This window comes from Populus trichocarpa, chromosome 1 (assembly GCF_000002775.5).
Source record: "Populus trichocarpa isolate Nisqually-1 chromosome 1, P.trichocarpa_v4.1, whole genome shotgun sequence".
In the NCBI taxonomy this organism is placed as follows: Eukaryota; Viridiplantae; Streptophyta; class Magnoliopsida; order Malpighiales; family Salicaceae; genus Populus; species Populus trichocarpa.
Window position 1 is genome coordinate 23,856,287 of NC_037285.2, and position 17,792 is coordinate 23,874,078.

General features: G+C 35.7%; 1 protein-coding gene and 1 long non-coding RNA gene across 2 annotated transcripts; one reads left to right on the forward strand and one right to left on the reverse strand.

Annotated features, from left to right (window-relative positions):
- Positions 1 to 5,145: 5,145 nt before the first annotated feature.
- Positions 5,146 to 5,441, reverse strand: LOC127904925 (uncharacterized). Its single transcript, XR_008058357.1, has 2 exons — positions 5,305 to 5,441; positions 5,146 to 5,270 (listed from the first exon to the last, which is right to left on the reverse strand). It is a non-coding gene; the product is annotated as an uncharacterized LOC127904925 (long non-coding RNA).
- LOC18094951 (beta-glucosidase 12) lies at positions 5,243 to 8,284 on the forward strand. The gene is made up of 11 exons (XM_006369361.3): positions 5,243 to 5,392; positions 5,511 to 5,580; positions 5,687 to 5,745; positions 5,849 to 5,924; positions 6,051 to 6,128; positions 6,256 to 6,343; positions 6,506 to 6,880; positions 7,002 to 7,216; positions 7,327 to 7,461; positions 7,571 to 7,679; positions 7,792 to 8,284. Exons 1-11 carry the CDS (start codon positions 5,315 to 5,317, stop codon positions 8,066 to 8,068), a joined length of 1,560 nt encoding a protein of 519 aa, XP_006369423.2. The 5' UTR covers positions 5,243 to 5,314; the 3' UTR covers positions 8,069 to 8,284.
- Positions 8,285 to 17,792: the final 9,508 nt, after the last annotated feature.

Here is a 17,792-nt window from a genome sequence, read left to right on the forward strand (position 1 = left end):
CAAATAAGGAAAATTGTAAAGTATAAATACTCTCTCCTCAACAAAAATCTGCAGGAACCATAAGGAGAGAAAATAGGGAGTTTTATACCCATTCTTGCAAAATCAAGAGAGAAACACTAAAATTTCAAGAACCCATCCAAGATTAAAGGTTTATAGATGGGATAAACACTTGTGAGCAAGGGATTAACAAGAAATTGAACAAAAAGAAAAGAAAGGAGGGAGATGAAAATCTTCAACTGGTTGAAGATCAAAATCTTAATTCGTACCGGGAGGAGTAACCAGGATTGGATCTTCTGTTAGGGGAGGTCACGAGACAGGCGGAGCAAGTGCGTGATTTTCCCTCCTTTTTGCACTTATACAATTTAAAATTCTTCTGGTGAATGCATTTGCAATAAAATATCATGTTCAATGTAAATAAAGTCTAGCGTATTTACAAGATTAGCTTCGGCTAATGGCATCCATGATAGGATTGTCGGGAGATGAATTACAAGATTAGCTTCGGCTAATGGCATCCGTGATAGGAATGCCGGGAAACGAATTACAAGATTAGCTTCGGCTAATGACATCCTGGAAATGAATTACAAGATTAACTTCGGCTAATGGCATCCGTGATAGGATTGCCGGGAAACAAAGTACAAGATTAGCCGAATCCGTGATAGGATTGCCGGGAAACAAAGTACAAGATTAGCCAAATCCGTGATAGGAATGCCGGGAAACGAATTACAAGATTAGCTTCGGCTAAAGGCATCCGTGATAGGAATGCTGGGAAACAAATTACAAGATTAGCTTCGACTAACGGCATCCGTGATAGGATTGCCAGGAAATGAATTACAAGATTAGCTTCGGCTAACGGCATCCGTGATAGGAATGCTGGGAAACGAATTACAAGATTAGCTTCGGCTAACGGCACAAGATTAGCTTCGACTAACAACATCCGTGATAGGAATGCCGGGAAACGAATTACAAGATTAGCTTCGGCTAACGGCATCCGTGATAGGAATGCCGGTAAATGAATTACAAGATTAGCTTCGGCTAACGGCATCCATGATAGGAATGCCGGTAAATGAATTACAAGATTAGCTTCGGCTAACGGCATCCGTGATAGGAATGCCGGGAAACGAATTACAAGATTAGCTTCGGCTTACGGCATCCGTTATAGGATTGTTGGGAAACGAATTACAAGATTATCTTCGGCTAATGGCATCCTATCAATTACAAGATTAGCTTCGGCTAATGGCAATTACAAGATTAGCTTCGGCTAACGGCATCCATGATAGGAATGCTGGGAAATGAATTACAAGATTAGCTTCGGCTAATGGCAATTACAAGATTAGCTTCGGTTAACGGCATCCGTGATAGGAATGCTGGGAAATGAATTACAAGATTAGCTTCGGCTAATGGCATCCTATCAATTACAAGATTAGCTTCGGCTAACGGCATCCGTGATAGGATTACTGGGAAACGAATTACAAGATTAGCTTCGGCTAATGGCAATTACAAGATTAGCTTCGGCTAACGGCATCCTATCAATTACAAGATTAGCTTCGGCTAACGGTATCCGTGATAAGATTGTCGGGAAACGAATTACAAGATTAGCTTCGACTAATGGCATCCGTGATAGAAATGCTAGGAAATTCTGAATCTGTGATAGGAATTGTTGTTACCCATTTTTGGGTTGCCCACAAAAAAGAAAAAAAATACAAAAAAATACATATCAAAAAAATATATTCAGAAGGAATAAAAAAAAAATAGGAGTGAGAAAAGGATGCTAGAACTCCTATAAAATGGCTAAGAATTGGTTGAGGAGGTTTAGAAATACAAGAATTGAAATTTGACATTATAAGAGCCCTGTTGACAAAGAAAATTCAAGATGAAAAAAAGTCTAAAATCAGATGTTTATGGACTCAATTAAATTTTATCTAAGGTTTAATTGAATTTATGGAGGGTTTGATTGCAATGCTGTTAACAAAGTCTGTCAGTTTATGCATGCTCCTACAGATTCACATTAGGCCACCGTTAAACGTATTCTACGCTACCTTAAAGGTACGACATCTTATGGTTTTTATATCACTCGAGGTTCCTCCTTTACTCTACATGGTTTTACAGATGTAGATTGGGTTGGTAGTATTGATGATCGCAAGTCTACGGGTGGCTACCTTGTCTTCTTTGGTCAGACACCGATTTCATGGAAATCTGGCAAGCAACGCATAGTTGCTCGCTCCTTCACTGAGGCTGAGTATAAAGCCTTAGCAGACGGTATTGCTGAGGTCATATGGCTTCAATATTTGTTAACAGATATGCAGGTTCCCTCCGTCTCTGTTCCTACCATTTGGTGTGATAACCTTGGCGCCACCTATCTCTCAACGAATCCTATTTTCCATGCTCGTACTAAGCATGTTGAGGTAGATTATCACTTTCTCCGCGACCAGGTTGCGAAGAAAGAGATTCAGATTCACTTTATCCCCTCTTAGGATCAGCTTGCAGATGTCTTCACCAAGCCGCTTTCTGTTGCGTCCTTTACTGCTTTTCGTTACAAGTTTCGGGTCGATCCTTCACACTCAGCTTGAGGGGGCATATTATAGAATGTGTAACATGTATATATATGTGAATAGGAAATAATTATATGTATAGAAAAAAATATAAAATTATTTCAATGTTGTAATTTCTACAGTTACAGTCATGTTTTGCCCCCCGCCCACACACCCCCACACACACATATAAATACATATAAATATAAAAGGCTGAATAAGGTACAATATAAATCATTCTATTATTCTCAACTAACTCAAAGATTATTAGTATCCCTACCATGTATATAGATAATTGCCTTCCGATAAACTCTTTCAAATTAAACTGAAAGATTATTTGTATTTTCGATCGTGTATAGATAGACATCTCCAATAAGAATTCAAACAATGTAATGTAGGATAAAAGTTTATTCTTTGCGTTTTTATGGATTCACACTGACATAAAGCCTGTAATTTGTCCTTTTTGTTGACATTGAAAATAATTAATCTTTTATATGTGGATCTGACAAATCTAAAGTACAAGAGGCTTGACTTGACTAATTCAGCAGAATTCAGCATTGAATTCAAGCTACGATAGCGATTTGTCTACCCTACAGGCCGCTGTCGAAAGTGGTCGTACGGATAATGTTAGAGCTTGAAAGTGCAAAGAAATGACGATGAATGCTCGAAATCGATGACCAATGGAAAATTCTACGATGGTTTTTAACAAACAATATCGCAAGGCATCTTGCTTTGTAAATTAGAGTGTCTTTAATCTTAAGATGACAATGCTTAATTAATTAATTAATAAAGTAAATAACTTAATAAATGAAAGGGATAGACATAAGATGTTGGAGACAACGTGTGCAATAAAAGGGAAGGAAACTTATCCAGACAAGATTAACCTTAAAAGTATTTATGAGGTACTTTCGTCAACGTCAAAATACAGTTCATTCTTCATATAATAATAAGAGTAGTTACCTCACAGCTCATGGTTGAATTATTGTCCGGACCATGGAGTAGAATATCCTAAGAATTACCTCATCTAGAGTTTTCAATCAATAAAATCCGCAAGCTCATCAATGGAATATCATTTTCTCTTAAGAGAAGGATTGTTTTCCGATTATAAACATATCAATGAAAACACTATTTTTTTAATTTATATCAGATAAATAAACAATGCAGCTTACCAAAAATAAGACATATTAGAAATACTTATACTTTCTCTTTACGCAATCAGTTACCTTACCCGAACTTTAAGATTAGTTAGGGTTCTTACTGACCAAAATATCTATGGAATATCTTTTTGTATTATGAGGAGGACTTTTCTTCAACCATAAACAAATCAATAGTTAAAAAACACAATATTTTCTTAGTTTATATCAAACAAATGAACAATACAGCTCACCACAGATAAAGCATATTAGGAGTACCACTACCTTCTCTTTACGCAATCAGTCACCTTACCTATACTCTGAAACCAGTTAGGGTTCTTAGTGAACAAAATATCAATGAAATATCATTTTGTTTAATGAGGAGGATTCTTCGACAATAAACAGATTAATAGTTAGAAAACACAATATTTTTTAGTTTATATCAGACAAATGAACAATGCAGCTTACCACAGATAAGACGTATTAAGAGTACTAATACCTTCTCTTTACGCAATCAGTCTCCTTACCCGAACTCTGAGACCAGTTAGAGTTCTTAGTAACCAAAATATTAGGTGACGACTCTGGTTTCCATCTTTCTACTGATAAAGGACAATAATTTCTTATCTTTTCCATCCACACTATTCCCAATCCAGGAGGATGATCATAGCAACACCGTACACGTGTGACATATCATGGTAACACTGTCATGATTTTTCATGCTAACAATAATTACTAATGATGTTACAAGGAGGTATAGTCGTAAAATGGCCAAGAATATGCTCAATATCTAATTGCGAAACGTTTTTCTTTGAGAAATTTTTTTAATATGATTTTTATTTGGGGGACTAATCTATTGTCTTCGTGGAAAAGTTGAAAAGGAAAGATTTTAGGAAACCATCCCCAAGTGGATGGGTGAAAACAAAGAGTCTATTGTTATGGGCCCTAAAGAGGCAGCTTGATTTTATCCATAGCTAGTGGTAATTGGCAAACGAGGAACGCACGCATGTAACGAAATTGTTTAATTTTTATTAGAGTATGTAAGAAAATAAATATATATATATATATAGGCACATAATCACTCGATCAACATATATATATATATATATATATATATATATATATATATATATATATGTTGATCGAGTGATTATGTGCCGTGATTCCCATTAAGTGGGTCGTGCATGACACGTATATGTCCTAAAATAACTTCAAATACCTTCAAATGCCATCTTATTTGGAATTCTTCCATACAAAAACTTATTTTGATTATTTGAAACTTCTTAGAAATTATGAAGTAATGCGTTCTCACGCTGAGAAGCAATATGAGATAACTTTGTCAAAGTCAAAAAATTAATCCTTAAAAAAAGTCAAGAAAATGCTGCTTGTACACGCTGGGAGGCTAGTGCCTATAAAATGGTCGTTCCATCCATGCCATCTTGCATCAAATCTCTACATCTTCATACATTCTACAGCTCTGTAACTCACCATCTCTCCTATCGAGGAAAAGGAAAAGCACAGAATCTCTGCCTCATTATACAAACTTGCGTTACATTCTTTTGTACCCAAACAAACCTCTGTTTCACACACTAAGCCCAAGCCTTTATAATATCTAATCCTATTTATCCAAGTGCCAGCTTCAATACTTAGACTGCAATGGGAAGCATTGATGACTTCAGCCGTTATTCTTTCCCAGATGATTTTGTTTTCGGAACATCCTCATCAGCTTACCAGGTACATACTCTAAATTTTGCTGCTTCTAGTGCAGTAATTAGGAGGGGACAACAGAAAATTATTTAAAATAATACTAATGTTAATTAATTTTTCGTTATTATTTTATTATGACATGCAGTATGAAGGTGAAACAAACAAACATGGTAGAGGACCAGCTATATGGGACACTTTCACTGAGGAACATACAGGTACCAATCTCTCTCATTAAAATTTGTACTTCCCTCGCTAAAAGTTGAATAGAATTATGTTAATGTCCTAAGAAAACCACCATTATTAACTTTTCAACGTTTGCAGAGAGAATAAATGATCATAGCAACGGAAATGTAGCTGTTGATTTCTACCATCGTTATAAGGTATGGGAGTTCTTCATCATATTTTGGTTGTGGTTATCTATATGATGTAAATAACTATATTCTGATTAATTTAGTGTTTAAAAAAAATTGATAAATGTTACAGGAAGATGTGCAAAGAATGAAAGAGATGGGAATGGATGCTTTCAGATTCTCCATTTCTTGGTCTAGAGTATTACCACGTAAGTTTTTTCATTTTTTTTTAAAATTTGTTCTTGACATAGTAATAGTAATGACACTGTTTTCACTGAGTGAATTTCCATTTGATATATAATAGCTTTCCGTTGGATTTGTTTTTGGAAAATCAGATGGCAGGTTAAGTGCTGGAGTAAACGAAGAAGGCATCAAGTTTTACAACGATCTCATTGATGACCTCCTTAAGAATGGTTATAACCTTTCCCTTCCCTTCAATTAATCATAATATTTTGCCAAAAATTGATGCGAAAATTCTTATACAACAAAAGGTTTATCTTGGCCGCTCCATCTGATTATATGATGTTTTGTAATATATAGGTTTGCAGCCTTACGTTACTCTCTTTCACTGGGATACTCCACAAGCTTTAGAAGATAAATATGGTGGTTTCTTAAGTCCTAACATTGTGTAAGTAGCAACCTTTCGTTAATTATTCTTCAAATATCCAAAATTGTTGTAGCTTCGAAATATTATAATCTAATCTGTCATTTTGGAGACTTTGTGGACATATGCTTCTCTAAAATTCAAAACTTTACTATAAATTTTCTCACATGAAACATTGATTTCCAGAAATGATTTCCGAGACTTTGTCGACCTTTGTTTCCAAAAGTTTGGAGACCGAGTGAAGAAGTGGATTACTTTGAACGAGCCATGGATGTTCAGTGTTCAAGGTTATGACATGGGCACGATGGCACCGGGTAGGATTTCTGTCGTTGTAAATGATCCCCACCGATCCTTAAACACTGGTGCCACTGAAGTGTATACGGTTAGCCATCATTTGTTGCTCGCTCATGCTGCGGCAGTGAAACTATACAAGGAAAAATATCAGTCATGTCAAGGTGGACAGATTGGGATAACACTTGTTTCTCATTGGTTTGAACCTTACTCAAACAGTGAAGATGATCAAAATGCAACCAAAAGAAGCCTCGACTTCATGCTTGGTTGGTTAGTATTTTTTTATATATATCAAATTCAAAAGTACTTTCTGAATTCTCATTTCAGCTAGAGAAGACCTGATATGTATGTGTAAACAGAAGGTAATCAGTGTTTTTGTTTATGGTGGCAGGTTCATGGATCCTTTAACTAATGGTGACTATCCACGTAACATGCATGATTTTGTTGGTGGAAGATTGCCCAAGTTCACTGCCGAGGAATCTAAGATGTTGAAGGGATCGTATGATTTTATTGGAATTAATTACTACACAACATATTATGCTCAAAATATCGATGCAAATTATCAGAGTGTTGGATTCATGTCAGATGCTCGTGCTAATTGGACAGGTAACCAATGATCGATATCTTTTCTTTATTATTCTATTTTTTTTTTCAATCAGATGATGTTTAATCAATTATCAAATATTAATTTACTTTGTTATTTCTTAATTTTGTAGGAGAGAGAAATGGAATCCCAATAGGTCCACAGGCTGGTGTAAAATGGCTTTATATTTATCCCGAAGGCATCAGCAGGCTTTTGAATTACACCAAAGATCTATACGGGAACCCAACAATTTACATTACTGAGAATGGTATGGTTGAAATGAACGATCATACATTATGCTACATTTAAGTTTCTTAGTACTTCTCTAACACTAAGTATATATGTTCTTAATGTTTTATTTTACTGATTTTTTTCAGGGGTTGATGACGAAAATAACAATGCTTCATCACTAAAGGAAGCTCTTAATGATCCCATAAGAGAAAAATCTTACAAAGACCACCTTAAGAATGTCTTGAGATCCATCAAGTGAGTTAATTCTTTTCATTTATTGATAATAAGTTTTTTTAATCTATAGCAACAATTATATTATTAAGTTACCAAATCCATCTAACTGGGATTCAATATTTATTTATTGCAGTGAGCATGGTGTTGATGTTAAGGGATTTTTTGCTTGGTCTTTAATGGACAATTTCGAATGGGGAAGTGGTTATGCTGTGAGGTTCGGCCTCTACTATGTTGATTACAAAAATGATTTGAAACGATATCCTAAAAAATCAGTCAAGTGGTTCAAGCAGTTTCTTAGAAGAGACTCCCACAGTCCTATTCCACATACGTATCCTCTGATTACTTCTAATGAAACGTCGAAGATTGAAGATAGTTTGGTTCGGGATGCTAAAAGGCCAAGAAATGCCTGAATGCCTTCGGCTGGATTTGAAGTCAAAGTTGTTAGCATCTGCAAATTGGGCTTTCACGGCTGAAAGATAGAGCTCTCAGCATTAATTCAACAGAATTTGGTCACCACTTCATTCATTCAAGGCTGTGGTTAAGAATAAAAATTCATGGTTCTAGTTTTCCTTTCTTTTGTTTAATTATGGTTTTAGAATTTAATTTGATTATTTTACTGTTGTATCGTTTTCTCATTCGATTATTGATTATGATCCATTTACTAATAATACAATTCTTCTGCGCCATCATTCATTATGGTTTGTTTAATATTATTTATTTCAGAAAGAAAAACGTAATATTTGACTCTCAAAAGTTTTTTAAAGAAATAGATTATAGTATAAACAAATACAAATGCATTGGATAACCAAATGTCGCACTTTAATTTGATTTTTGATTTTTTTAAAGAAAGAGAAACTTTTAGTTTTCTTCTTTTTAAGTGACTATCAAGGATTTGTCTTTTTTTGTGTGAAAACATTCTTATAAGCACCAATAACCCAAGCATAATGATTAGTACTTAAAAGTGCATTTTTATCAAGGTTTTATATTATCATTTTGCACTTGAAGTATCAATAACTCCTTAACTAAAGCATGTTTTATAATAACAAGTCTAATACCATAAAATACCTTTAATTTATGGTAAATATTCATCTTAAATGCAGGCCTATCACATAAATGAAAGGATTGATTGATGAGTTTAAGTACTGAAATTGAAAGGATAAAGAGAGGGCCAAACTTAGAAAAGAGATGCTGGTTCAGTCCAAACTAGAACACTGTTTGGTCATCGGGTCATATCTGGAGCTGTAGATCTTGGATTTAGGTCTGCTTTATATGGATGGAAAGCTAAGACATAAGCCTAAAACTTTCATGCGGAGTCCAAGATTTAAAAAGGCCATTTTCAAGTCCAAATTGTAGCAACAACGAAGAAGTCCAAATCTGTCCTGCAGCCCAGACACTGTTCAGTGTTTAGCCCATATCTCGAGTTCTAGAAGTCCAAATGACCTTAATTTTTTTTCCTGGAAAGCTGAGACAATTTCCTAGAACTTTCATGATTTAAGTATGTTCAAATTCTGACTTTATCAATGACGTTTTGTTCAGACAAGAAGATAAGGATTGTCACCAAGTCAAGATATGGCCACCCACTTAACAATTAGTCATCAAATCAATAGTTCCAAATTTTGGCCTATAAAAGGAGGCATTTGCCATACATTTAGGCATCTTGGTTTTCAGATCAAGATCATGTTCTTGCTCTCTCTCTCTCTCTCTTTATATTTTTGTAATGCTTAAGTTTTGTTTATATTAATCTCTTGTTTATGTTTTTCATTTCCTTTCCTTTACTTAGTTAACTTATATCTTATTTGTGTTCTTATCTTGTTTATTTATTTTTCTCTTATTCATTATGTTTAGCTAAGTTTATTATGTCAAGGTGAAAAGGTTACACTAATGATGTAAGAATAAGTATAGTATAAACTCAACATGGATTTTAATGTTTGATACTAACATGTTTTGTATTTGTTATCTTATTCACTCTTAATACTTTGTTTGTTAAATAGTTAATCTAGATTTATGTTATATAACCCTTGGTACAACAAATACTTGGCACTTTCATAGCCCAAACCGTATGGTATAACCGACACCTGTGCTATGAAAGGAACTTGATTTGTTGTTAACATAAGTTATAATCATGAATACCTGACAACATTTACAAGTATTAGCATTATTCGAATAAGATAGCTAATGTAATCATGTTAACAATTTATAATCCGAGTGGAACCTCCTTTATGAGTGGTTTCCAGTTGAGTAATAAGAGTTTATACTATACTTGTTTGAGATACCATTAGTGGTTCCTCTAACTTTGACAATTGTTTTTATCACTTTTAATCCTTATATCAATATCACATCTCTAAACTCTCTTCAACTTATTATTATTATTATAGTTAACCTCTTTGTGGTTCGACCCTGGTCTTGCCAGATTATTTATTACTTCAACACTCCTGCACTTAGGAGAAGACATCAATCTTTTGGTCATGTCACATAACACCCTTAAGTATGTTAGCTGACACTTTTGAGATAACCTTGTAGAGACATCCAATGAAACTCATATGTATATGTAGTCTTTAATGTTGTTAGAGCTAGCCACTTTAGGAAGGTGATGAATGAACTATTGATGCCATGAGGAAAGGAACCAATCAAATAAAAGTCATTAACCATATTAAACATGTCACTTCTAATTGTATTTCATGCTTTTTTAATGAAAAAGAAGTTGACCCCATTAGGCCCAAAAACTTTATTGTTATCATAGTCCTAAATTGCATATTTAACCTCGTCAAGAGTAAAACATACTTCTAGAGAAATGGTTGATGAAGGCAAAAGTTTCTGAAAGTTCAGTTTCAAGAAAAGGGCCCACACCATTCTTCAAAAGAGTAAATGTTGCATGAGTGCGGCGTCACGGTGATTATCCTCCTCGATCAGGAATGGAATGAGGAAATGGTGTAGGTGAAAAGGATAAGGAATTCTTGTCCTTTATTAATAGAAAGAGGGAATGAGTCGCCACCTAGTATTTTGGTCACTAGAAACCCTAACTGGTCTCAAAATTAAGGTACGGGGACTGGTTGCGTAAAGAGAAGGTATTAGCACCCCTATTATGCCTTACATGAGGTAAGCTGCATTGTTCATTTGTCTGATATAAACTAAGGTATTGCTGTGTTTTTTTAATCATTGGTCTGTTTATGGTCAAAGAAAAGTACTTCTTAGTATGGAGATCCTTATCTTATCAAATAAAAAACCTAATCGCTCTTGTTGTAACCCATTTTTGGGTCCCCACACAAAAATAAAAATAAAAATATAAATATATAGCCGGAAGAAATTAGAAAAATAATAGGAGATTGGAGCGCTCAGAAAAGGATCAGAAAATTGATTAAGGAGGTTCAAAAATACAAGGATCGAAATTTTTTACAGTATATACTTGAATGATGAGAGCCTTGTGGGAAAAGAAAATTTAATTTGAAGAGAAAAGTCCAAAATTGTATGTTTATGGACTTAATTGGATTTTATTGAAGGTTTAATTGAATTTATAGAGGGTTTGATTGCAAGAAAAATTGATTTTTAAGTCAATTTGAGCTTTAATTGGAAGAAATTAAAGTTCTGGGGTCAAATTATAATTTTTAAGAGTTGATTTGGTCAAATCAGGGGCTTAATTGCATAAATATTGAAGTTTAATGGCCAATTAGAGACTTAATTGAGGAAATCTGAAACTAAGGACCAAATTGGAAAAGGCGCGTAAATAGAGGGGCTGTAATTAACCCAATCAGGGGCCAAATTAAAGAAATTAGAAGTTTATTGATCAATTGAGGGTCAAATTGCATAAATTAGAGACCAAGGACCAAAGTGAAAAAGGCGGCCAACTATAAGGGCGGAGATTGAAGTTGTGAGGGATGCAATTGAAATGAACAAAAGATAAATTAAGGACTGATTTGGAAGTTGACGTGTGGCGCCATATTTAAATGAAACAGCGCGTTTTGTCCAAAACGACGCCGTTTCATGTTGAAAAAAAAAAAGGAGAACAGAACGGTGTCGTTTTGAGCGACATTGTTCCTCCTCCTTCTTCCCCTGGACGCGCAGCAGGGGAAGAAAGAAATGTTTGTTTAATTCTTCATACCTCTCTCTCTCTCTGCACGCTTCTGTCACAACCCATAGCCCCATACCCCTTCATTGATGAGACCCCGAGAGACGCGCCCTGCCAGCCACACCTATTGGCCACCTCGTTCGGCGCCGCGTAGGGCAGGAAGTGGTCGCTCCCCATGCACAGCGATAGGGACGCCCCCCGCTCCCTTTGCCCTATAAATAGGACCCAAACGCCAGCACGCGAAAAAAGAGAAAAAGAGGGGGGAGGAAAGAACGAGCCAAAGAGAGAAATGAAATAGAGAGATAAAGGAAAGAGTAAGGGGAAGCTTGAAACCGGGGAGGGAAGTTTTTTTAAAACAAAACCGAGAGGACAAAGGGATAACCACGGGTAAACGAAACAGAGAAAGAAAAAACGAAAAAACCAGAGGAGAGGGGAAGAGGAAGAAATCTCTCTCTCTCTGCCGCTTGAACAGCAGCACCACTGCTTGGAGCCGCCGTCCGTGAGCCACGACACAGCCACCGGCCTCCACCGCAGCACCGCTAGTGAAACAGCCAGGCCAGCAACGCACCGCCTCCTCCGCGCCAGGTAACTCTTCTTTCCCTGCCGCCTGTATTTAATTCTCGGCTTCATTTCCTCCTGCATGTAGAACGAAATATCGTTCTGCATGCAGGGGATGGGAGGGGAAAATAATTCCCCTCCTCGTTTTTACCTTCCTGGGCCAGGCCGATGCTGGCCCAGCCTTTAGGTCTGGGCCGGGTCCGGCCCAGACCAGAAGAAGCAGAATGAACTGTTGGGCCGAGATCGGCCCAACCCCATTTTGGGCCGAGATCGGCCCAACCCTTTTGGGGCTGAGTCCGGCCCAGTTAGTTGGGCCGGCCCAGCCCAGCTCACCTAATATTATTTATTATATATTATATATTATAATGTTTTTATATTATTTATATATATAGATATATATATATATAAAAACAAAATCTGAAAAATCCTTAAAAAATATTGTTGATTTTCCTGCATATTTTTATCAAAATTTCTTAATATTGGTTTGTATTTTTATACCGAAAAGATACTAATCCAGTATTAAAATACCCGATTTTCGTCAAGACAAAAAAAAACATAAAATTAAAAAAAAAAACAAATGTTTTTTTGTTTTAAATGCATACGGCCAAGTCTCTCAAAGATAAAAAAAAATCATCACATCGTATTTTCCTATAACAAAAAAAATCATATTGTTTTTTTTTATGCATAAAACAAAAACATTTAAAAAAGGTTTTAGCATGCACTTTGGCTTTAATAACAAGTTTGTTAGAGCCATGAGAACTTGGCCAATATTTCAAAAATTCTAAAAAAATATTTTTGTCTTCTTTTAGTATCTGAGATTATGAATTTATACGTAAAACGTATTCCTGATATTAAAAATATAGTTTTCATATATACGTTAGAATGACTAGGTTTTTACCCGATAAGATAAGGACATCCTTACTGAGGAGGACTTTTCTTGAACCATAGACGGACCAACAACTAGCAATACAATAACACCTTAGCTTTTTATCAGACAATCAAATAATGCAGCTTACCTTAGGCAAGGCGTATTTGGGGTGCTAATACCTTCCCTTTACGCAACCAGTCCCCGTACCCGATCTCTAAGACCAGTTAGGGTTCCTAGTGACCAAAATATTAGGTGGCGACTCCCATTCCATTTTTCACTGATAAAAGACAAGAATTTTGTGTCTCTCTATATTTGCCAGATAGATATTATACAATTTTAGATTTGAAGTGAAATATTCGCCGCGACGCCGCACACGTGCGACAGCTCTAATGTCAATATAAAAACAAAACAAACTATCTTTTCATTTAATATCGGGAATACGTTTTACATATAAGTTTGTAATCCTGGATACTAACTGAAAACAAAAATAGTGTTTTTTATTTTATTTTTTTAATCACAAGCAAGCAAATATTATGGAAAGGTCTGTTTATTTAGGTAAGAAGAGAGAGGGAGAGGGAGGGGGAGAGAGAGAGAGAGAGAGAGAGAGAGTCAAAGCAACTTTCATTTGCGTAAATATTATTTATTTGAATATTATATATGTGGGCAATGAACAGGCTCCGGCGGCTACTATTGATATTGTCAAGTCAAGAATGCCATAAACTAATTCTAAACAATCCAGCTACCTCTCAGCTTTTATCACGCCTATGCAACAAGCAATGCCTCCCTTCTTAGTTGTACCCAAATCCGGTTTTAGAATTTATTTGTATTTATATTTTAAAAATATTTTTAAAAAATTATTATTTTTATTTTAAATTAAAAAATTTTAGTGTTTTGAGATTATTTTGATATGTTGATGTCAAAAATAATTTTTTTAAAAATAAAAATAACATTATTTTAATGTATTTCTAAAAAAAACACTTTGAAAAATAAGATATTAAATGTAATTACAATTATTTTCGCACTGTACAGAGCATGCATGAAATATTCATGCATGCGGGCTGCCTCAGCAAGCCGGGTCAATAGTTTGGGACCCCAAAAAACAAAACAATTGAGATCGGGCTGGGCCTAGGCCTTAGGCCCAGCTGGCCCAATTTCCTTTGGGGCAAGGGTGTGTTGGGCAAAGCACACCCTTATGCCTTTGCCCTTTATTTTATTTTCCTTTTTTTTATATCTGGCAAATGAGCTCCTTTTTTATATTAGAAAATTCCAGAAAAAAATTGGGGATCTTCGTTGATTTATTTATGAGTTCCTCGTATTTTTTATGTTGTTTTGTTGGCTTTGTTGTATATTTGATATGTATACTTTTACTGTGAAATGCGAATCTGATATGCAATACATCGTTTTTTTCTTTAAAACAAAAGATAAAAATAAAAAATAAAAAAATAGTTTATTTTTCTTATAATCCAAATTTTACGGATTTATTCACTGATGTTAGAGTCAGGAATACCGTAACTTTTGGGTTATACAATATTTACTAACGTCAGAGATGGAAATATTCATAGGCGAGTATTCATTAACACAAGAGTCGGGAATATTATAGAATGATCATAAGAATAACACAAAAGAAAACAACCCCTTAGCAATTTAAGGCAAAACCAACAATGCAACCTACCTCAGGTTGGACGCTTAAAGGGTGATAATATCTTTCCTTTTGCGTAACTAGTCCCGCACTATAGAATCTATGTTGACCAGTTAGGGTTCCTAGTGATCATAATATTAAGTGGCGACTCCTTAAACAAGACCTTTTCCCATAGAACAAAATGCCGGAAATCTGTTCTTTTCCACCAATTGAATTTTTAAAGGTCGTCGCGATGTTGGGTGCGACAATGAGAATAACTAGATATTGTTTTTTTACTATAGTTTATATTGAGTGTCGAAATTAATAATATTATAATAATTTTAGTTACAAAACCAAAACTGCCCATATAGGTTGACCCGAAACCGAGTTGACCCAATGTCTAGACTGGATCGAGTTTAAGAAAAATTGATGAATGATTGATTTGATTAGACTCGATCAAAATCCCAAGTTGACCCGGGATAAAACAGGAGTCAAGAACTAGTTTACTTTTTATGAAAAACATTTGTGATCAAAACAAGGTTGCTTTTATTATTTTTAATTTTTTTAGGGTCAATCAGTTTGACCTTCTGCACTCGTGTCCTAAACTTTGCCTTTGGTGAACTCTCAAGTCAAGTTTTAAAACTATTATAGTAATCACTTTAATCCATACATTGACTCTAGTCAATCCAAGTTCACTCTATTGACCTATGACCCGAACCTTGCCCTAGTTGAATCTTGAGTTAGGTTTTAAAACTATGATAATAACAACTTTTATTCTTACATTGACTTAGGTCAACCCCAGTTTACCCTCCCGATTTGTGACTCAGACCTCCCCCTAGTTAACTCTTGAATTGAGTTTTAAAACTATGATAATAACCACTTTTATTTTTATGTGGACCCATATTGACTCGGGTTAACCCTCCCGACATGTGAGTCGAGCCTTGCCCAGGTCGACCATTGATTCGTGTTTTAAAACTATAATAATAACAATTTTTATACTTATGTTGACTCGGGTCAACGATTAACACCATTCATGACTTTGGTCATGCCTCTCGTCGACCCCCGAATCGAGTTCTAAAACTATGATAATAATAATTTTTATTCTTATGTTGATCTAAGTTGACCCACGACAACCTAAGTTGACCGTCTCTATACATGACCCGAACCTTGCCCTAAGGTGACCCTCAAGTCTGGTTTTAAAATTATGATAGTAATTACTTTTATCCTTACATTGACCTGAGTCAATATTCAACCCAACTTGTGACCCCAACCATACCCCAATTCAACCCTCCAATTGAGTTAAAACAAATCATGATAATAACAATTTTTATTTTTGTTGTTACCCATTTTTGGGTCCCCATATAAAAATTGAAAAAAAATAAAAAAAAAATATCGAAAGAAAACCAAAAAATATATAGCAGTGAGAAAAAGATACAGGGGCGCCTAGAAAATGGTCAAAGATTGGTTGAGGAAGTTAAAAAATACAAAGATTGAAATTTGACAATATATTTTTTATTGATAAAGGCCCTATTGACAAAGAAAATTCAATTTGAGGAAGAAAAGTCCAAAATCAGATATTTAAGGACTCAATTAGATTTTGTTGAAAGATTAATTGAGTTTATGAAGGGTTTGATTGCAAGAAAAATTGATTTTTAAGTCAATTTAGGCTTTCATTAGAAGAAATTAAAGTTTGGGGGTTGAATTCCAATTTTTTTAGAGTTAATTTAGTCAAATCAGGGGCTTAATTGCATAAATATTAAAGTTTGATGGGCAATTAGGGACTGGATGGAAGAAATCCAAAACCAAGGACCAAACTGGAAAAGGCACGTTACTATAAGGGCTGGAATTGATCGAATCAAGGGCTAAATTGAAGAAACTGGAAGTTTGTTGATCAATTGAGGGTCAAAATGCATAAATTCAAAATCAAGGATCAAAGTAAAAAAGACAGCCAACTTTAAGGCTGACATTTGAATTTGGCAGGGATGCAATTGAATTGATTCTTAAAATAAAAATCTCAATTGAGGGCTTGATTGAACAAATAAAAAATTAAGGATCGATTTGGAAACAAAAACTTTCTAGTTCCTTTTTCTATTAAATTGTGCATTAAAAAAAAGATGCAAACAGTGTCGTTTTGATGGCACTTTTTGCCATCTTCTTCCCCTAGATGCGCAAAGGCAAAGGAAGAAGGTTTTTCTTCCCCTCCTTTGCAGCGTCTCTCCCTCTCTCTCTCCCTTCCACTTTCCCAAAAACCTCGATAGAACCCACACCCCCTCTTGGCCTACCACCATGATGAAAGGAGCAGAGGAGACAAGTCCTGCGGGCGGCTCTGGGGTAGCTGCACAGAGGCCGCCCCAGCCACCCTACCCCTTCGCCATGACTGGACAGGGGTGGGGTAGCTCCCTCTCCCCCTGCCCCTTATAAATACCCCATCACCAGGCGGTGAGAGGGGGACAAAAAAGAGAGGTAAAATCACAAAGAAAAAAGAAAAGGGAAGAGGGACAAGAAGGGGGGCACAGAGAAGGAAAAAGGAATCGTAGCGGCAGCCATCATCTTCTCCCCACAACCACCAGCACCACCGTTGTTCTGCCATCAGCACCACCAACATCACTGCCAGGTCAGCCTACCCTCTCCTCCTCCTCCTCCTCCTTCCTCGTCTTCCTTCTCCACTATTTTGCTAGTGAACAATGGAGAGTAAATTATAATTCACTCTCTAGTGTTCACGTAGCATGTGAACAGTGGAGAGTCTCTCCACTATTTACTTGGTCGGACCAGTTCCAGCTCAGACCAAAATGGCTGGGTCGGGCCTGACCCAGTCCCATAAAAAGAAAAGAATATTTGTTGGGCCTACATCAGCCTAACCCCGGTTTTGGGCCGATGTTGGCCCAACTCTTTTTGGCCGACCTCGACCCAATTTATTTTAGGCCAATCTTGGCCTAGACAGGATGGGCTCCGCCCATATAATTGGGTTAGGCCCATCCTATTATTATTATTATTATAATATAATAATATTATATTATATTATATTAT

Excerpts from the sequence above, each read along its gene's own strand:
- LOC18094951 (XM_006369361.3), top strand. The coding sequence starts at position 5,315 with ATGGGAAGCATTGATGACTTCAGCCGTTATTCTTTCCCAGATGATTTT. Across the intron at positions 5,393-5,510 it reads CATCCTCATCAGCTTACCAG|TATGAAGGTGAAACAAACAA; the intron begins GTACATACTCTA and ends TATGACATGCAG. Across the intron at positions 7,217-7,326 it reads TGCTCGTGCTAATTGGACAG|GAGAGAGAAATGGAATCCCA; the intron begins GTAACCAATGAT and ends TTAATTTTGTAG.